This window comes from Drosophila novamexicana, unplaced genomic scaffold (assembly GCF_003285875.2).
Source record: "Drosophila novamexicana strain 15010-1031.04,08,12 unplaced genomic scaffold, DnovRS2.1 tig00000689-arrow-pilon, whole genome shotgun sequence".
In the NCBI taxonomy this organism is placed as follows: domain Eukaryota; kingdom Metazoa; phylum Arthropoda; class Insecta; order Diptera; family Drosophilidae; genus Drosophila; species Drosophila novamexicana.
Genome location: NW_020824818.1, coordinates 2,738,199 through 2,757,656, shown reverse-complemented (window position 1 = coordinate 2,757,656; position 19,458 = coordinate 2,738,199). Strand labels below are relative to the sequence as shown.

Below are 19,458 nucleotides of genomic sequence, written 5' to 3'. Positions count from 1 at the left end.
ATTAATGTGGCATTCAAATCTCGACACCGATTTTTTAGTCGAAATTCATGTCCAAATCTTACCCCAAGATTCGTACATAGACATGGGTCAAAATTTACCACCCCAATATCTCGGGCAAATCTCATCCGATTTTCACGAGGTTTGGCTTTTTCTTCATGGTTTTCCCAATAGATTAATGTGGCATTCAAATCTCGACACCGATATTTTAGTCGAAATTCATGTCCAAATCTTACCCCAAGATTCGTATATAGACATGGGTCAAAAATGACCACACCTATATCTCGGTCAAATCTCATCCGATTTTCACGAAGTTTGGCTTTTTGTTCATGATTTTCCCTCTAGATTAATCTGGCATTCAAATCTCGACACCGATTTTTTAGTCGAAATTCATGTCCAAATCTTACCCCAAGATTCGTATATAGACATGGGTCAAAATTACCACCCCCATAACTAGGTCAAATCTCATCCGATTTTCACGAAGTTTGGCTTTTTCTTCATGGGTTTCCCACTAGATTAGTGTGGCATTCAAATCTCGACACCGATTTTTTAGTCGAAATTCATGTCCAAATCTTACTCCAAGATTCGTATATAGACATGGGTCAAAATTACCACCCCCATAACTAGGTCAAATCTCATCCGATTTTCACGAAGTTTGGCTTTTTCTGCATGGTTTTCCCACTAGATTAGTGTGGCATTCAAATCTCGACACCGATTTTTTAGTCGAAATTCATGTCCAAATCTTACCCCAAGATTCGTATATAGACATGGGTCAAAATTACCACCCCCATAACTAGGTCAAATCTCATCCGATTTTCACGAAGTTTGGCTTTTTCTTCATGGGTTTCCCACTAGATTATTGTGGCATTCAAATCTCGACACCGATTTTTTAGTCGAAATGACATTGGTCAAAATTTACCACCCCCATAACTAGGTGAAATCTCATCCGATTTTCACGAAGTTTGGCTTTTTATACCCTGAACCCATTAAAAATGGGTATAAGGGTATATTGTATTTGTGCGAAAGCCAAATGTATGTAACAGGTAGAAGGAAGCAACTCCGACCGCATAAAGTATATATATTCTTGAACAGCATAAATAGCTGAGTCGATCTAGCCATGTCCGTCTGTCTGTCCGTCCGTCCGTCCGTATGTATGAACGCAAGGATCTCAGAACCTATAAGAACTAGAGACTTGAAATTTTAGATGTAGATGCTCCTAGTTCCCACGCGGATCGGGTTTACTCCGTTACTCCGTTTCCAAGCAATCGATAAAAATCGATATCGATATCCTGTTTTTTGGGAAATTTTGGTAAATAATAGGAACTAGAGTCACCAAACTTGACATATAGCTTCTAATATAGAATATATATATATGCATTTGATGATGGAAGAAGAGGGTTCAGGGTATCCACTAGTCGGGAGCTGCCGACTAGAACCTCTTACTTGTTAATATGTAATTCAATCAAATTTGTAAAATATAAAATAATCGAAATAGCAAACCCTTCTGGAAACAGTCGGGCACAAATAAGTCTGTCACTTAACTATAAAATTGACACAACAAAATATATGTATATGCCTTGCAGTTTGATCAAGGGGTGTTAATATAGCGTATGCATATGCATAAAACATGCTACTATACATGCTACATTTACAGTGAGGAAATCAGGTTAATGCCTCGTCGGGCAGTTAAAACCGTAGCCGGATGATTTTCTGGCCCAGCGACTAAACGTGTGAATTTTATGAGCTGGCTGATATTTTAAGAGGCTTTCAATTTAATGGGCCAATGCGATGCGTTAAGAACACCAGACCAGGTGAAATAAATTGCAGAATTTCAGAAATGCATGCAAAAAAGATTGTACACAGCGCTACAGAGATGCTGGCTGAGAAGACTCGGCTTTATTTATTGTTCGATGCTTTATGACAATATCCTTTGTGCGGCATTTTCCGGTTTTGCCTACAGTCGCACCAGGTGTCGACGACTGCATGCGTCAATTACTTAATTTTAATGGCTTTTATTATGCACTCGCACACACGAGAAAGTCTAAAAGGCCAACTCACACACACACACACACACGCGCCCATAAACAACGCCCGCCTTGTGGGCCATTAAAAATAAATAAAAGCCAATGAAGCCAAGTTGGAAAAGCCACTGGCCATGGAACTACTTGTTCAGGTGCAGGGGACAAGGAACAAGAACAATTTGGCAAGAAAACCTGAAGCAAACGCAACGAGAAAGTAAGGATAAGGACAAAATGCAGAGTTTGGTCAAAATAACTTGATAAGCAAATCAGTATTCCATATAGAAATATACTTTCCGATCGATCGACTTTTTGGCAGCTATATGTTATAGTGGTCCGATACATATTTAGGGAGCATGGTTAAGCTTTTAAATGCCAAATTTGTTCAAGACATCTTGAAAAACAAAAAAGAATTGAATTTTCGGCGGATCGTTCCTATGTCAACTATATGATATAGTTGTTTGATATTAATAAAATTTGGTATATATAGAAGAAGCATAGTGAAGCTAACAAATGCTGATCAAGATATCTTGATTAACAAAATAGTTTCCCATACAAGAACTTAGAATATATTTGCCCGATCCGGCTGGTTCTGACATACACAGACGGACATATAAAAAGTTTCCTCTTCATAATTCCTTCTACAAGAGTTTTAAAATAAATGCACCAAACAAAATTAAGAAACTCTAAAAACTAAATAATTATTCCTTCTAAACAGCTCGTACTCTTGTTTTTTTTTTTGTCAACTCAACTCACGACCAATTTCAATTCAATTTCGACACCGAAGTAAAACAGAGTATACGGTGCATAATAAAAGGAAAATCTTAATATTGATAAATATAGATCAAAGAGATATGGTTTAGATATGACTTAGAATAACGCCATAAAATATTAAATAAGTATTAAGCCTAAAAATAAAATAAAATTTATATAAAATATATTAAATGAATAAAAATGAATGAAACATAAATAAAAATTATTTCAAAAATTCATAAGAATATTAAAGTTGATAAATATTTAGATAATCGCTTTATATAAAACTATTTGTTCTGATATCCACCGCTCTTGGATGGAAAATGCCATGAAAAGGCTAAATGAATTATTGTAATTTTTTTCTAATGGAACATTTCGATATCGTGCAATTTTGTGACCAATGCATTTTTGCTATTTTTTTTATATATTTTTAAGTTTAATTTATTTGCACTGAAAAATTTGACTTCTGAATAATTTAAAATGGCAATGTCCAAAAATTTTGTAAGCCTCTGAAAAACCTAATTACTTTTTTGCAAAGTTAATTTCTGCTATTTTTTAAACAATTTTAGTATATAAAATTAATTAATAGCTTGTTTTACAAAATTGAAAAATTTATAATACTTAAATATATATTTATAATTAATTTAAAATTAATATTTGATAATAATCTAGTCAAAGAAAATATTTATTAGTTTTGATTAATTGATATTAACTATGCATATACTTTATTATTTATTCGTTGTATGTTTAATAAGCTAGTTTAATTAATCAATCACTTAGAATAAATGTGCATAGTTCAATAGAACAATATTTTAAGACAGATTTAAGCCATGCAACAGGTGGCAGTAGGCCCTATCTGACTGAAGCCAATCAGAATTGCTAATTGACGCATTGTAAGAAGAAAATTAAAATAAAATAGCTTTATATATATAATGTGTCTATTTATATATATATATATATAAACTCACCTGCATAGCTAAACAGAAAATCCACGCCAAATGGGGCTGGCGATTTGGTTACTTGGATGGTATTTGGTGCGAGTCCGAGTTTGAGTGGCTTTATATCTATCCACTTGTTGCTAACTGCCGACTGCCAACTGCGCGTGTGTTGTAGTTGTATAGATTTTGTTTATGACGCCCCAACAACAAATAAACAAAACGCAGGTGTCGTGTGGGGCTTTTCTGTTGTTGTTGCCAGTGTTGCTGTTGTTGTTGCCAGTGTTGCTGTTGTTGTTGCCAGTGTTGCTGTTGTTGTTGGTAAATTATTACAGCGCGACGAAGACGCAGAATAGGAAAAAACACACTCACACACACAGACACAAACGAACGCTCACATATATAGACACAACTACAGGCACACTTTCAATTACGCACTAACCGTAACAATTGTATAAACTTCATGTAAAAACTTAAGCTTGGATTGCACTTGGAATTTGTTTATGAAATTGAATGGTTATTGTTGTTGTTTTCGCTAGCAGCAGCAACAAAAACAAACAGCTGCACACTCTTGCTGTTTGGCGGTATGGTGAGTATGCGCATCCCGAAAACCAAGCTCATGATTCATATTTCATAGCATTCACACGATTGCTAGTAAGAAATTTAACATTTAAAACGCAATTTAACACCTTAAAAACCCAAATTCAATGGTAAGCGACAGCACAAAATATATTAATAACAATAAAAAGTACAGCGTTTAATAACACTAGCTTAACACTTGCTAGCACTGCTTGCGTTCACAACTGTTGCGCACAGCTGAGTGGAGCTACGTACATAGCTGTGCACACTGGCAGACATCGCCACCACGCAAATACCGATAGCTATTTTGATATTCATTTGACAAAAAGGTGAAAATAAATTCTTATGGTAATTAAACACCATTAAGCCACATGTTAAATGCAAAATATATATATGCATTGGACAAAAAGAAACGATTACAAACTGCTCGTTCATAAAAAATAGTTTTGAATAATATTTACTTTGATTTCACAACTTTTAAGCAGCTGTTCTTTTTACAACGCTTTGCAACACTAATTCACATGGTGTGCGGAATTTAGTTGCCTTTTGCGGCTTTTATTTGCCTGGAACTGGAATACAATTGCTGCCCCTTGCATTTAAGATGAGCGAGTTTCAAACATGGCTCAACGATCAACTCCGGCTGCTCAACACAGATGAAAGTGTATTTGGTGCGTACATAATTGGCATTCTGGAGGGCGAGGAGGAAACGCAAGATGAAAAAATAGAAGCACTTGAAGGCATACTCAGCGGAACAGGCGTAAGCTTAGCCCTCTTTTTCAGTAATAAGCCCATTTATATATAGAACAGCTAACTCTTGCAGGCTTCCAACATTGAGGAACTGGTGGCAAGCATATTGCAGAAGTGGCTGCAGAGCCATCCCAGTGCCGATGAGCCGCCCAAAAAAGGTCTGGACATTGATGTGAATGCACAACTAGCCAAGCTGCTGGAACAACAGAAGCTGCAACCTGCCGCCAAAGAGCGTGAATACACCGAGGAGGAGCTGCGCATTAAGCAACAGATACTGGCGCAATATTCACAGGTTTGATTACGTTGAAAAACTAAAGAGAGCAACTCGAATTAATTGTTATGTCTGTTGCCATCATTAGACTGCCGTCAGCGAGGAGGAGAACGAGGATACTGATGGCGAAAGCGCTGAACCCAGCGGATCGGGCGTCGTGGCGCCGAATACCAACAAGTCGGACGTGGCCAATCTGGCCAAGGAGAAGCGCGAGCAGGCGCGCCTAGAAAGTGCGGCCAAAAAACAAAAGGACAAAGAAGATCGCGAAAAGCAAAAACAGCTGCGCGAGGAAAAGAAAGAGAAACGCAAAACCGTCAAAGGGGAACGTCGCCGGTAACCGGACTAAATCTCGCCTGACACTTCAAGCACCCTCAGCACAGATCAGTGCAAATTTTTGATGTCTCCCAGAGACATTAAAACGAAAACAAAAACAAAACCTCTACGAATTCAGTCAAAATAATACTAATATATAATACTTTGTATTGCAATCGAACTACCAAAGTATCAAATTGTAATTATTATATCAATGTATTTTGTTGCGAATTGAGTTGATATTTCAAATTGTTTTTACTAAATTCAATTTAAATAGCAATCGCATTTTTAATTCAATGTCTAATGCTAACTTTACTTTCTAAATAACTTCTAGGAATTATGTTTAGAACCCATTTCATTTATAATTAATAGTAGTTAATAGTGTTTCAATTTATGAATCATCCTCCTCGTTTTCATCCTGGTCTTTGTCAGAGCCCGGCTCCGGATCACCTGTGCCATCATTATTGTCACTCGCATCATTGTCCGCGGCGCTTTGACATTGTTCATTTTCCGCCTGTAGCTCTGCAGATAGATTTTTAATAGCCTCTATATCATCTAACTCTATTCGCCTATTGTTAGGATCCAAGCAATTGACTTTGACATCTATGAAATCACGAATGTGTTGCTCATCCCAGCTTGAATACTGAAAGAGAAGATTTAATACAAATGATATATTTCCAAACAATTTCTATAGAAAACAGTTTTTATATTAGTTTGATTTGTTACGACTTTGTAGATACGCATATTAAGAGAATATTGAAATGTCAAGGCTAGCTCGAAAAATTATGTTAAAGCCGATTCTTCCTATACGTTTGAAATTGTATAGTAAAATTAATAAATGCCAAATTTTGTCAATTATTAACCTTGTAGAAAATTATTCATTCATCTACAGGATACACATCCCCTATAACAGTTTATACCCAATTCATTCTGTACAGGAATTCAGTTCTATCTAAATATATACTGTAGAATCTCCCCTCCTGACGATTAGTACCTTGTAATTGTACAATTTATATAGAAGGGGAATTTCAATTTAAATATGTCTCACCACGGAGCTGGAAGTAAAGAGCAGCTGTTGCTCCTGCGGCTTGGCCGCATCCTGTGACGTTTTGACGCGCAAATATTTCTGCAATAGATTCGTTTGCTCATCCTTGCGCCAAAGGCACAGTCGACTGTTCTGCAGCCAATCCTTGTCCATTAGATCCCGCTTATTAAGCAACAAATCCAGTTGGGTCAATTTAACGAACTGCTTCTTGGGCGGCAGACTCTGCATTCGTTTGGACGTGGAAGTGCTTGCCGCGCCGGGATTATCGAAATCGTCATCGCTTGGATCCGTGTCCAGCTCATCGTCATCCTCATCGACGGACTCAAAGTCCTCATCGCTTACCTTAGGCACAGTGGCACGTCTCTTGGTTTTGGATGCAGCCGATGAGGCAGCCTTGCGCTTGCGTCCTACGCCGCCAGCATCGCCGCCGCCGCTGCTGCTGTTGCCATTGGCACGTGACTGTTTCTGTTGGCGCTTCTTGTTGGGCCGCCAGTCCTCCTCGGAGTCATCGTCGTCGGGACTGTAATCCTCCTCGTCGGAGTCCAAATCAAACGTGGTGGTCACCAGTTCGGTGCGACTACGCATTTTACACCTGAAACTGCCAGAAAGTCTCTATCCTGTATTTTCTCTAGCGCTGACCGCGGCTGCTGCGTCGCAAAGCTGACTGAAAATTGTTGTTGTTGAGACTCCATACAAATCGCTCGGGAAAATTGCAATACATCTTCTCAGAAGCGTGCATGTTGGGGGTTGTTTTGCTTGGTCTCCGGACTCTCAGCTTCTTTCCAAAAGCTTTCTGTGCCTGAAAGCTTGCGGCAGCGTTGCATTCGTCAGGATTTTCAGGGATTTTCTGCACATTGAGCTTTTATTACTTTCATTTGTAAGCTGAACTTCGAATTAAAATGCAGCATCAAAAAAGCTTTCAAAAGAAAACTTAAAGCCGTAAAGGTTAATTAAAGTGAACCTGAAATTAAGCGCCAACAAAAACTGATTGCTTGAAAGATATTCCGTAAAAACTTTATACATTCTGTGCCATATTAATAAGGTTTTGCCCATATAATATTTTCGCCAAAATAAGCTATATCCATGATTATCAGGAGTATTTTGGCAGAAATTTGTAGGCCCTCTACAAGGGACACAAACATATGCGACAAGTATAAAACATATTTTAAGAAAATTGTAATTGCATTGGAATAACCTATTAGATGAAGTACTCTTCAATGGCTACCTGGCATTTCTCAGTACTTGTATTCAAATATCACAAAAGCGTCTATAAAATTGTCTAACAATATTGAAACTTTTGCATTAGTCAGCATATTCGAACTTCATCAGTTTTTCTCATGATCTCGCTGTGTTTGCCTTTGTGAGATTTGTCCAGTTCCAGAAGACGCCGTCGAAAGTCACGCATTCGCTTTACGCTCAGATCAGGTGGCGTCTGTGGACGCGAGTTCGTGGTGTTACTTTTTTGCGCGGCAGGGTTATTGTCATTCTGAAGATCCCGACGACGCTGACGCAGCTCACGCATGCGCTGAGCACTTGATTTGGGCGGAGTTCTTGTCTCGCTTGATTTGTTTTCGGTCTGGACAGGCTTCTGGACATTTTCCGGTTGCAGCAGACGCGAATGGGGCTCACGGCTCCTTTGGCTACTTGTTTTAAAGGCGCGCAGCTTGATAGGCTGCTCCAAATTCATAAGACGCTGACGCAGATCCTGCATGCGCTGTCTATTCGGCGGATGAGTTGCACTGTCGGCTTTCCTGCGGCGTTGTCGCATTTCCCGCATGCGCTGTGCGCTGGATTTAGGTGGAGCTAACGAACGTGGATCAGCAGCTGATCTGTTGTTGGGTTTAACGGCCATGTCGAGTTTCAGCAGACGTTGATGGAGCTCACGCACAATAATGCGGCGATTATTTGATTTGGTTACGGCAGGCAATCGATGTGAGGCTCGTGCCCGCTGCGAGTCGGACTCGCCGCTTACAGCTGCAATTGACGTATTTACAATATACATATATTTATAAAAGTCGTTGTCGAATTTAAGTAATCATATTTACCTTTCTCTGTCGACTCCAGCTTCGGTTGTGCTTCTTCACATTCCATCTTTATCTCTCTGCTAACACCCGGCTCTATTTTTATGGGTCCTATGTCCAATTCATTTACTGTTACTTTTTCCATGTCCACATTCGTTGCTGTATTTACTTTGCTGGCATTCCAATGCTTGTTAACATTGTATTTATCTTCATTGTTAGCTTCCGTGTACTCCTTCTTAATGCAGCTCACATTTATAAGTTGTTCCATTTTATAATATTACTTGCCGTAGCTTTAAATATCACAAGCAAAAATTACTTCGAGTTGTTTATAAAAAACAGCTGTAGCTAGGGATGGAACAATCGGCAAATTCATTTATGCGCTACTCATCTCTATGCAGCCAAAAGGGCCATCCTTAAAGCGCGCAATAAGAACTATTTGAATGACTTGCTATCTTATAATAATTTAATACTTTTTATAATTTTGTAAACTTTAAATTGCAGTATTTTATTAAACAGTAATTAAGTCTAATATATTAACTATTCGTTTTTTTAGCTACGTATTTTTAGACTACATAAGTACCCTTAAATGCACCCTTAAACCTTAAATAATAGTATTAATATTTACATAGATATTTGGTCTAAAGCTTTTTTGTCATTAAGTTGAACTTAAATTGTGTCATTAACATTTAATTTTTTGGTTTTAGTTTTTAATTTTTTATTTATTCTATCCTTGGCGTGCAGAAAATGCTGTTGGCAAATTTTGTGTATATCAACATCCGTGGCATAACTGAATCTTAGAAAGCCAATTTCTGTAAAAGATTCAAGTTTGTACGTGATATATAAATTTTAATATTCTTAAATCCAGCACTTACCTTTTATGACATTAAACGTGGCAAAGCTTTGGAAACTGGGCTTGTCATTGGTGCCACACCAAGTTATATTTGTGGACGCTTCATCCGATAATATTCGCCGCAAAGCCAGCCTGGTAAATGCTGAGAGATCGCTTCCGCCGACTCGAAGCAGAAAGTTCTTCTATCAAATAAAAACAAAACTGTTTATTTTGAAAAACTCTAAAATATGTCTAGATAACCGACCAGATTTACGCGCAGATCATTTTCCGCCAAGAGTTTCTGATCAAATTCCTGAAATTTCACAAGCGTTGGCAGCGGCAGAGTTGGCAAGAGATTTGATACACTCTCTGTTGTGGGCAGAGCTCTTAACTGGCTGACTTCATTTCTTAGATTTATGATCTCTTCGGTTAGTGTATGGAACATGCTTTGGTAAACTTCATTCATAGTTCGTATTTCGCTTAGGATTTGATTAAATGCTTGGCCCGCAGAAAGATTCGTTGAAACTCCAGCTTAAAAGATTAGGCAGACGAATAATATATATTATTGTGTTTTGTTAAATATATGATTATACATATGTATTTTAAAAGATTACCTTGAGTTGCCAAATTTTGGAATTGTAATACTTAAGAAACTGCGGGCTCAAATAAAATTGAATAGTGTTCACTTTTTCTTAGTTTTAATAAAAATAATTTAGATATGTGTAAAACGTGTGATTTTATTGCTATGTACAGTTTCCCTTAAAACGAACTACAATGAGAATGAAATTGCAAAATATTACATACAATTGCAATTATTATTGTTATCTCATTTAACAGTAAAATAAAAGTACTTATACTTACGTGCAAACAGGTTATATATTAGTCAAAAATATTCACAGTTTAGTAATTATTAATTGTGAAGCCTTTTATATATACATATACATAATTTCTTTCTCTCTATTAATTTTAAGATTCTCTCTTCAGCATATGTATATACTTATATATGTATATACATATATATACATAACACACACGTACACAGTTGCTGACATTCTCTCTAAAACTTAAAAGAGAGGGAGAGAGAGAGAGAGAGCCGCACGGCTGCTGTGCATAAGGAATACGCAAAAGCCGACTGTCATTAATTTTGCTTTCGTGCTCCATTTGTGCTTTTTCTTTTCATTATTTGTGCGGGATTAAATGAACGCAATAGTTTTTATTTTTGATCGCAATTAACGTGAAAACAATGTGTTCTAGTTCGTGTGATAAAATTCGTGTGTGATCGCTAATAATTTAAATTTAAATCTGTGAGTGATATTTGTAATTGTGTGCCGTGTGCTTAACATTAACTAAAGTGCAATATTGCAAAAAAAGAAGTTGCTAATAAAACGGGCAGCAGCAGGTACGTGCATGCATTCATTTATACATATATACATACATACATATAAAAAGTAGTTTTCTTTACTGGCTAAAGCCTTACCAGGAGTGTCGAATAAGCAACCTCTTACCTGCTTTCGATCTGTAAGACATAAAAGATATGTTTAAAAACTAGTTGATTGATTTGTATTTTATAATTATGGCTCACAAGGCTTGCGACCGTTGCACCTCGTGGTACGCCGCGGTGTCCATTTCCATTGCCCCATCCTGTGCTATTTTCGTGGGTTCTATATCAATATTATTTGCTTGTAATTGCTCTGCTGTTTCCTCAACACATACATGCGGCTCCAGTTTTATTTCATTGCTTTGCCATTGCTCAGACACAATGTATTCACAATGGCCGTTCTCGTATTCCTTTTTAATGCCTTTCGGGTTCACAATTGGCTCCATTGCGGGACTATATACCGGCAGGTAGTTGTTGTATGTAAACAAACTGTAGTTTTCATTTATTCGATATGGAACAATATTGCGATTAGCGATGGTATGTTGCTCAAGTGCCGGCTACAGCAAGTATTTTAAAGTATTTAGCAGCGGCTATCGGCAAGATACTCACGAAATCTAAAAAATAAATTGAAATATAGGTCGTTCTTAAAGGTTGTTTTAATTTTATTATTCTTTTTTTTTTTTTGTTATCGATCATATTTATATATATGGGTTTATATATGATGAAATTAAATAAAGAGGCTTAAATGCGGAGTTCTAGTTGCCTAGTTCTAATTTAAAAACATGATATGAGAGTAAGTGTCCTGACTTTTTGCACTTGGAGGCGCGAAAGAAATGAATTAATGATAAGGGAAAAACGATCAGTACAATATCGATCAGTAAATACCTAACACATATATTTAATCAATTAAAACATTTGTTTCGTACATTATTTCTTAATAGATTTAATATTATTTATAATGTACAAAGCTTCAGTTACAACTAAAATTTGAGTATATATATATATATATATATGATTTATAAACTATATTATATGTAAGTAATTTATAAATTTTTAGCTAGTCCTCTTTTTGATTTTGCGAGATCGACTTTTATGGATCCTGTTTTTGTTGATTTTATATGCAGATCTGATATTGACAACAAATTCTTCACGTGACTCCAAGTCAGATGCTTCTATAATAATCAAAAAAGTAATATATAAAATGATTTTTTTATTTTATATCTTACCAAAAAGACCAGCTATGAAATGTTCATAAACTTTAATTGGCTTCTTGTTTTGAATGCCATCATAATTGTGTGAGAGAATCAATTTCTCACTAAATATCTTTGAGAAATTCTCTGTTATATTGGCGCAAAGAAGTTTTCGCATTTGCCTTATCTGACAAGTAGAACGTAAATTAAAGTTCACTAAATGCCATTTTCCTATATCTTTAGAATACTTACAATATTTGGTCTCTGCTCAGTTTGCAGCTGTCCTTCTAGGTATTGCAGATTTTCTTCGTCTTGAAGTGGAAAAAGGTCTGCAAATTTGTCGGTTGTTAGGCTAAGATTCATTTTTAATAGAACACACATTTCTGTCATTGCCTTCCTTAGATTGCTGTGCTCTTGCAATATGTGATCTTGTTTAAGCAAAACATTCTGCAGCTTTTTATTAACATTTCGTAGCTCAATTCTCATATTAAGTAGTTCGTCAATTACGGAGTCTATGAAGTATGTAAAATCATGTAAATATTGTTATGTTGTTGTTAACAAATATAAAAAATCCCATGTTTAATGTTTGATTAAACTAACCTTATATACACATACTATGTTAAAGCTAATGTGACACAAAAAACAATTGCCAATTAGTTTGATTGTAAATAATCTTGTTTTGCTTAAGTCATGTATTTTGCTTATAGAAAAATCTCTGTCAGATTAAAATGGCATCAGTCTGTGTTAGATCCTCGAGCCGCATTATTCAAGTTTAACATATTTTCTGTTTATGTGTCGTCGTTTTAGTCTTCTTGATCTTTCGTTTAACAAAGTTTATCAAATAGCCAACGAGCTCGGGCTGCCATAGTTCCATGTTGGCAAATGCGAGCTTCTTGAAATGTTCTCTATAAGAATAGAAAATTGTGAGAAAATTTGCCTATACGTCTTCTTTTTCCTTTTTAATAAGTAATTGCCAGAAATAGTCCATTTTAAATTGCCAAATATTTCTTAAGGTACCTGCAAAATATACGTTGAAATAAATAGGTTTAAATACCAAATATCAAACTCAATACGCACCTGCCGATTTAGTAGGCATATTATGTTATTCCTTTATAATTAATATATATTTCAATTAGTAAACTGTTATGTATTACACATTCTCTCAATTTTTGTTTCACTTTCACTTGAAGACACTTTTTAAATGAATGTTGAAAGCCATATAAAAGAATTTCAACTACATATTTAAGTTAAAAGGGTTCTAACAATGGGGATTGAATTGATTAATACTACGATCTGGTATTGGGCAAGTCTCGAGGCGGTGTTATTCAATGGGATCGTCTTATATACCCAACAATCATGCTCTGAGTTTGATTCAACATAAAATCTCGATCTTGCTTATGACAGCTATGTGACATCGTGCTCTGAACCAACAAAAGGACGACCGTTTACCAAGGCTCATTAAAACGTAGACGAATATACAAAGAAAAAGAAAGTTGGGCATGGATACTCTCTATAAGGACTTCTAGAATATGAAAACTTAAGCTAAAACCGAACTTCAATGCTTGACAGTCTGTTCGCTCTCTGATTTGAACTTAACATAATAACAATACAGTTAAGTACGAATTTTCCACATTGTCCAATATCTGGGCTACAAAAGTGGAAATACCTTTTGCTTCCCAAGTTGCCTGTGCACCCTCTTACCTTTTGTCAACCTGTAAGGCATAGAGGCGATTTGCGGTTAAAAAGCGGGTTTAAGCTGAGATTTGATATTGCTTACTTGTTTTGTGGCTGCGTCAATTCGTTAATTCCCTCGTTGGGCGTTTCAATCGCCTCATTGGCCACAAAAAATTGATTCCTGATCGGCCCAATATCGCAATCATTGTCGGACAAAGGATCATCATTATCGTCCTCGCCCGCAATCGGTTCTGTTTTCATGTTGTTGTCTGCATTATAGCCGCGACCATGATCAGGTACAATGAAGTCTTCGTCGTTTAGTTCCGTTTTAAGTCTTTTCTCGCTTTGTTCCATACCAAGCTGCTGCTAACGAAATCAAAATCAAAACAAAATTATTTGCTATTAAACAGCTGCCATTAGAGATGGTACGATGTTGTCAGTTATCCTAGTCGCAGCTATCGCATATAGCGATATGTGGCGGATACATTAATCGATTAGTTACTCGTCGTGGCTATCGATACGGCACAACTATCGTTGCAATTTCAGTCGGCCATCAGCAAGTCTTATGCTATTTAGTTCTTTATTCTGTAACGTTTCTTCTTGCCGCTGAAAATCAACGTTAAGCTAATTTAACTCGTCAGCATATATTTTTGACCTTTTTCATCTTTACGACTTACTTACTGTATATGAGAGAGGTTGCAGTATGAGTGCTGATTTAAAAACAGAATTGAATAAGCTGACAAACGTGGAACACGTGGCGACGCAGCTATACGGCAAAATTAAGGATTCAAAGCTGGAAGAGAATTTGCCTTTTGGGGATCATAATGATGATGATTTGACCAAGCTGCAAGTCGAAAATACGAAACTTAAACACCGCTACGCTATAATTAAAAAAAGTATTTTAAGCTTACAGTCACAAACAACTTCTGAAATGCACGACGATGATACATTTGCCATTACGGAACATTTGGAAAAGGTTTTTACACAAGCTATAGCCACAGCCTATCCACGCTTCTCCAACGTTCCAGCTATTATTGCGGCTGTGAATGCGTCCCCCAAATTCGGAGATTACCAGTGCAACAATGCCATGGGATTATCCAAGAAAATGAAAGACGAAGGCATTAATAAGTCTCCGCGTGATATTGGCCTAGAGATTCAGCGATGCTGTCCGGCATCCCCAATTATAGAGAAGATCGAAGTGGCAGGTCCTGGTTTCGTAAACATATTTCTTAGCAAGGAATTCGCGGTGAGCTCCTTGACCCGCATGTTGCGTGAGGGCGTCAAGCCGCCCAAGGTGCCAAGGAAGCGCATCCTAGTCGATTTCTCTTCGCCAAACATAGCAAAGCAGATGCACGTCGGCCATTTACGCTCCACAATAATTGGCGAGTCAATTAGCCGGCTGCTAGAGTTTCTGCAGCATGATGTTATACGCATAAATCATCTGGGCGACTGGGGCACGCAATTTGGCATGCTGATAGCACATCTGGAAGACTGCTTTCCCAATTTTCTAAACGAAAGCCCACCTATTGGAGATCTACAGGAATTTTATAAGGAATCCAAGAAGCGTTTTGATGCCGATGAAAGTTTCAAAAAACGGGCCTACAATCGCGTCGTCACCCTGCAAAGCGGTGAGCCCGCAGCAACGAAAGCCTGGCAACAAATATGTGATGTGTCACGTAAGGAATTTCAGAAAATTTATGATCGCCTGGATGTGACAATCCAAGAACGCGGCGAATCATATTATCAGTCACGCATGCTGACAGTAGTTGAGTTTCTGCGAAATAAGGGCTTGCTGGAGCTAGACGACGGCCGGGAAATCATGTGGCCCGATGTTAATAAGAGTGAAATTCCTTTGACAATTGTAAAATCTGATGGGGGCTTTACCTACGATACTTCGGATATGGCAGCTATAAGGTGTCGACTTGAAGAAGACCTCGCCACTTGGCTAATTTATGTCGTGGACGCCGGGCAAAGCACCCATTTTCATGGAATTTTCAAGGCCGCAGAGCGGGCTGGCATTTTAAATCCGAACATTCATCGTGTTGATCACGTACAGTTCGGCGTGGTATTAGGTGAGGATGGTAAAAAGTTTAAAACACGATCGGGTGATACTGTGAAACTGTCCGATCTGCTTGATGAGGGATTGAAGTACTCCTTGAAGCAGTTACAGGAAAGGGGTCGTGACCAAATACTGACGCCCAAAGAGTTGGTCGAGGCTCAAGAAGCGGTTGCATACGGTTGTATCAAGTACACGGATCTGTGCCATAACCGTATCAGCGATTATATATTTTCATTTGATAAAATGCTCGATGATCGTGGCAATACCGCGGTATATTTGTTATATACATATACACGCATTTGCTCGATTGCTCGCAACTCTGGGGAAGATTTCAGCAACCTGGCTGAGATTTTAGATAAATTCAAGATTGTTTTGGAACACGAAAAAGAATGGAAACTTGTGAAAACCCTGCTCAAATTGCACGATGTTTTAATGAAGTGTGCCAATGGCCTATTTCTGCACTTTCTATGCGAGTTCTGCTATGAGGTCTGCACTGTGTTTGCCGAGTTTTATGACAGTTGCTATTGCATTGAGAAAAATAAGGCTGGCGAAATCTGTAAGATTAATCACAGCCGAATTTTAATTTGTGAGGCGACAGCCTCCGTTTTGCGAACATGTTTTCATATATTGGGCCTAAAACCTGTTGCTAAAATCTAATACAAGGCAGCGTTAAAAAGCCTTAAAAAACAATATGTATCTAATGAAAAAATTAATAAACTACTCGGATTTTTCTAAAAAACCCATTCGTTTTATCTGCTTTATTTCTTGATGTGAATCTTAAATGTAAATCAAAAATTCGAATTATTTTATTCCATAATTAAAAATAATATATTTTTAAGGCCCAGTCTTATAATTTTGGAATAATTCTTATTTCCAAGAGTACTTAGTTTCATGTTAAACTTTTTCAACTAATTTTCAGAAGAGCGTGGATTATGTACAATTGAAATACTTATCAATATAATTTTTCTTCAACTTTTTTTTTTCTTATATTTAAAATATTTAAGCGCTTAACGAAAGCTTTGCGATTTCTAGTACATCATTTATTATTGCATAAATTTGCATAATTTTTTTATTTTCCATATTTGTATTTTAATTCAAATATACGTAATTCATGCTCATTTGCTAGCTTCTGATAATCCAAGTGTAATTGGCCTTGTATCTTTCGCTTCTCAATCTCAAGCTTCTTTTTCCATTCAAATCTTGATACAAATTTGTTTGTTTGATTTGGTAACTGAAATTTACGAACTACACTGAAGGGCATCCAACAGAACCAAAAAGAAATTATTAAATATGTTTCAATAGTATTTATATACTATATATTAACCATTTTACATATATATTTACTTAAGCTACGTCTTTAAACCAAAAACTTGTGGAAATTGGTAGCGATACAAGTGAACGAATTCCACGCTTCACCCAGAAAAAGTCTCATATAATAACACTGTGTCAGTCGTGCCAATATATATGAAGCAATATCAATTGACTTTTAGTCTGTTTAAACAAAATCATTTATCTGCGTGGAAAATGGGTGGAATTCAATAAAATGTAGAAATAACTCTGATGCAATGACTTTATACATATATATGAACTTATCATGCAATTCTAAAGCAAATCTGCATGTCTGCATTTGGCCATCTTGAACTTGTATTTTTCTTTTATAATACTTGTAGGTTTTTATTAAATGTACATGTACTTACATTCATTTCATAATACTTATGAATGTAAAAATATTAATATTAAATTAGTTTGTAGAATTTCCATATTTCTCATACAAAATGTTGATCACTTTTATTTTTTTATCCAAGTCATTTGGCAAGGCTCTTTCTGCCTTTGCCAATGCTTTTCCTAATGTCTGTTTGCATGCATAGGGCTCGAGGTTCTCTTCTATTTGAGTTTCATTTTTCTTTCTGTCTCGATATCTTCTTTGCTTAATACGATGTTTTTCCAGGACGCATTCTTTATTGTCGGACATGAGCCTCTCACGATATTTTCGTGCTCTCTCTTTGGCTTTTTCACGGTAACACGCCAACTTTATGGGGTCCTTTTTTAAAGCCTCCCTTTGCCGTTTTGCCATTAGCCTTCTTCTTTCAGTAAATGATTCCTTCTAAAAAATGAATATTTAAATAGCAGGAGATTTTCGAAAGGAATATTTGAGAACTCTTGACAACAGTCCGTTTTTCAATTTTTTTTAATATTTGCAGACATAAAAAATGAACAAATTTAAATAGAACTGAGGTACTAACTCTGCTAGCTGAGGGAATAACCTTATTAATTGGGTCCAGAGATTCCTTGTTGCCGCACATGCTGCTAAATAAATCGAAGTACCACAGATTCGAAACGTACTTTTTGTCCGAGCCAATGTTGCCATTGTTCAAATAATCAATCTTGCGCAGCTCCAGATTGTAGTAGGACCTATATCCATTGATTTTCTTTTGCATTTCTTTCCTGTCGCCATCAGGATAGTATTCCCGATATTTGGTCAGCAGGTTTGCGTATTGAACTTCTTTTTTCTTGGGATCGTGGAAATCTTCTGAGTTAATATCCCACAAGCCGGGCGAGGCGCGATAGGCCTGAAGAAATTCTATCAAAAAAATACGTTTGGCGTGCTCCTCAGGACTGTCACACAAAATAACGTCAAAAGTTAAATAAATTGGATTTGGCAACGTAAAAGTATGGCTTACAGATTGGTTGCAAATTCCGAGAAGTATTTGCTGTAACATATTAAATGGGATTACAGGTTTGTTTAGGTATTCGGGTAGGCATAGGCTCACCTCCAAGAGGATTCTTCGTTATGCATTTTCACCATTGTCTCGGCATCGTTCTCTTGCGGTTCTATTTTTACTGGACCAATATCAATGCTATCCATAGTTGGACAATCTGTTTTTATCACGCACGGCTCCAGTTTAATATCTGGCTCCGATTGCTCGGGTAATATATAGTCCTCTGTGTCCCCGTTTTTCTTGATAAAGTTCGTCTTGATGAACACTTCTATATTTTGGGTCATTGTCGCAGAGATATTTGACGTATTATTTTCTGTAATCACGTTCAAACTGTCAACATTGTCCGGGCTTAGTTTTCTTTTGTCCAGGTATTCCCCTTGGATTCGCTGCGTTTTCGCACTCATTTCTTAGTTTCTGGGTTTACAGGGAGGTAAAAGATAACGTGTTATACGTAAATGTTTATTAACTGCAGTTAATAAACAAAACAAAAAGCTAACAATGTTAGAGACGCGTGCTTGAAGCAACAGCTGTTCTTAGTGATGGCAGATGCATTTGCGTGGCAGTGACTTTTCACAAGTATTTTTATGTAGCAGTTTCTTGAAGTAGTCACAGTAGCAGCTTATGTTTCTAAATTAAATTGGTTGGCTAAAGGCAGGCAAGAATAATTATCAATGAAAGTGTACGAATCAAAGACAAGCACATAAAAACAAGAAACTGAAATATTTTCCAAGAGAATTTATTAGATATTTGTTATTTGATTCTTGATTAATTGTGATAGAATCTCTCATCTCTTACAAAAATCGTTGCGTCAATGTGTGAATGGCAATATGAAGAAGAAGTTGGCCTAGACCATTCACAACGCACAACATTGCCGTTAGATTTGAACTTTAGTTAAAAACATTTTGCTTCTGATAAGGCCTAGAAACTATG

General features: G+C 36.8%; 8 protein-coding genes across 16 annotated transcripts in view; 2 read left to right on the top strand and 6 right to left on the bottom strand.

Moving 5' to 3' along the window:
- LOC115763085 (nuclear receptor coactivator 3) overlaps positions 1 to 3,757 on the bottom strand; it is a 137,190-nt gene extending 133,433 nt beyond the window's left edge. Inside the window, exon 1 of the mRNA XM_030705516.1 lies at positions 3,737 to 3,757. The gene's annotated coding sequence lies outside the window, so the exon portion shown is untranslated. The remainder of the gene's footprint in view (positions 1 to 3,736) is intronic.
- Positions 3,758 to 4,767: 1,010 nt separating this feature from the next.
- Positions 4,768 to 5,654, top strand: LOC115763205 (coiled-coil domain-containing protein 43). Its single transcript, XM_030705670.1, has 3 exons — positions 4,768 to 5,039; positions 5,103 to 5,321; positions 5,389 to 5,654. Exons 1-3 carry the CDS (start codon positions 4,884 to 4,886, stop codon positions 5,635 to 5,637), a joined length of 624 nt encoding a protein of 207 aa, XP_030561530.1. The 5' UTR covers positions 4,768 to 4,883; the 3' UTR covers positions 5,638 to 5,654.
- Positions 5,655 to 5,987: 333 nt separating this feature from the next.
- Positions 5,988 to 7,327, bottom strand: LOC115763204. The gene is made up of 2 exons (XM_030705669.1): positions 6,661 to 7,327; positions 5,988 to 6,255 (listed from the first exon to the last, which is right to left on the bottom strand). Exons 1-2 carry the CDS (start codon positions 7,240 to 7,242, stop codon positions 6,004 to 6,006), a joined length of 834 nt encoding a protein of 277 aa, XP_030561529.1. The 5' UTR covers positions 7,243 to 7,327; the 3' UTR covers positions 5,988 to 6,003.
- A 350-nt stretch (positions 7,328 to 7,677) lies between these two features.
- On the bottom strand, positions 7,678 to 8,961 carry LOC115763137. Its single transcript, XM_030705581.1, has 2 exons — positions 8,703 to 8,961; positions 7,678 to 8,631 (listed from the first exon to the last, which is right to left on the bottom strand). The coding sequence occupies exons 1-2, from the start codon at positions 8,944 to 8,946 to the stop codon at positions 7,964 to 7,966; spliced, it is 912 nt and encodes a 303-aa protein (XP_030561441.1). The 5' UTR covers positions 8,947 to 8,961; the 3' UTR covers positions 7,678 to 7,963.
- A 255-nt stretch (positions 8,962 to 9,216) lies between these two features.
- On the bottom strand, positions 9,217 to 11,404 carry LOC115763308. Of its 3 annotated transcripts, XM_030705806.1 has the most exons (6): positions 11,221 to 11,244; positions 11,090 to 11,168; positions 10,985 to 11,023; positions 9,773 to 10,038; positions 9,551 to 9,710; positions 9,217 to 9,487 (listed from the first exon to the last, which is right to left on the bottom strand). In XM_030705806.1, the coding sequence occupies exons 2-6, from the start codon at positions 11,145 to 11,147 to the stop codon at positions 9,345 to 9,347; spliced, it is 666 nt and encodes a 221-aa protein (XP_030561666.1). In that variant the 5' UTR covers positions 11,148 to 11,168; positions 11,221 to 11,244; the 3' UTR covers positions 9,217 to 9,344. The 3 variants fall into 3 exon arrangements, with proteins under 3 accessions (XP_030561666.1, XP_030561665.1, XP_030561667.1); XM_030705805.1 differs by having other exon boundaries at positions 11,013 to 11,023; positions 11,090 to 11,404; XM_030705807.1 differs by lacking the exons at positions 10,985 to 11,023; positions 11,090 to 11,168; positions 11,221 to 11,244 and adding an exon at positions 10,122 to 10,340.
- Positions 11,405 to 11,414: 10 nt separating this feature from the next.
- Positions 11,415 to 14,159, bottom strand: LOC115763309. Of its 5 annotated transcripts, none has more exons than XM_030705809.1 (5): positions 13,853 to 14,159; positions 13,777 to 13,787; positions 12,328 to 12,587; positions 12,112 to 12,262; positions 11,908 to 12,054 (listed from the first exon to the last, which is right to left on the bottom strand). In XM_030705809.1, exons 1-5 carry the CDS (start codon positions 14,101 to 14,103, stop codon positions 11,939 to 11,941), a joined length of 789 nt encoding a protein of 262 aa, XP_030561669.1. In that variant the 5' UTR covers positions 14,104 to 14,159; the 3' UTR covers positions 11,908 to 11,938. The 5 variants fall into 5 exon arrangements, 3 of the variants coding, with proteins under 3 accessions (XP_030561670.1, XP_030561669.1, XP_030561668.1); XM_030705808.1 differs by having other exon boundaries at positions 11,911 to 12,057; XR_004017898.1 differs by lacking the exons at positions 11,908 to 12,054; positions 12,112 to 12,262 and adding exons at positions 12,676 to 13,092; positions 13,153 to 13,496 and having other exon boundaries at positions 12,509 to 12,587.
- A 151-nt stretch (positions 14,160 to 14,310) lies between these two features.
- Positions 14,311 to 16,552, top strand: LOC115763306 (probable arginine--tRNA ligase, cytoplasmic). The gene has a single exon (XM_030705800.1). It carries the CDS (start codon positions 14,453 to 14,455, stop codon positions 16,463 to 16,465), a length of 2,013 nt encoding a protein of 670 aa, XP_030561660.1. The 5' UTR covers positions 14,311 to 14,452; the 3' UTR covers positions 16,466 to 16,552.
- Positions 16,553 to 16,949: 397 nt separating this feature from the next.
- Positions 16,950 to 19,005, bottom strand: LOC115763307. Of its 3 annotated transcripts, none has more exons than XM_030705802.1 (4): positions 18,580 to 19,005; positions 18,490 to 18,519; positions 18,052 to 18,424; positions 16,950 to 17,909 (listed from the first exon to the last, which is right to left on the bottom strand). In XM_030705802.1, the coding sequence occupies exons 1-4, from the start codon at positions 18,930 to 18,932 to the stop codon at positions 17,550 to 17,552; spliced, it is 1,116 nt and encodes a 371-aa protein (XP_030561662.1). In that variant the 5' UTR covers positions 18,933 to 19,005; the 3' UTR covers positions 16,950 to 17,549. The 3 variants fall into 3 exon arrangements, with proteins under 3 accessions (XP_030561662.1, XP_030561663.1, XP_030561661.1); XM_030705803.1 differs by having other exon boundaries at positions 16,950 to 17,912; positions 18,073 to 18,424; XM_030705801.1 differs by having other exon boundaries at positions 16,951 to 17,912.
- Positions 19,006 to 19,458: the final 453 nt, after the last annotated feature.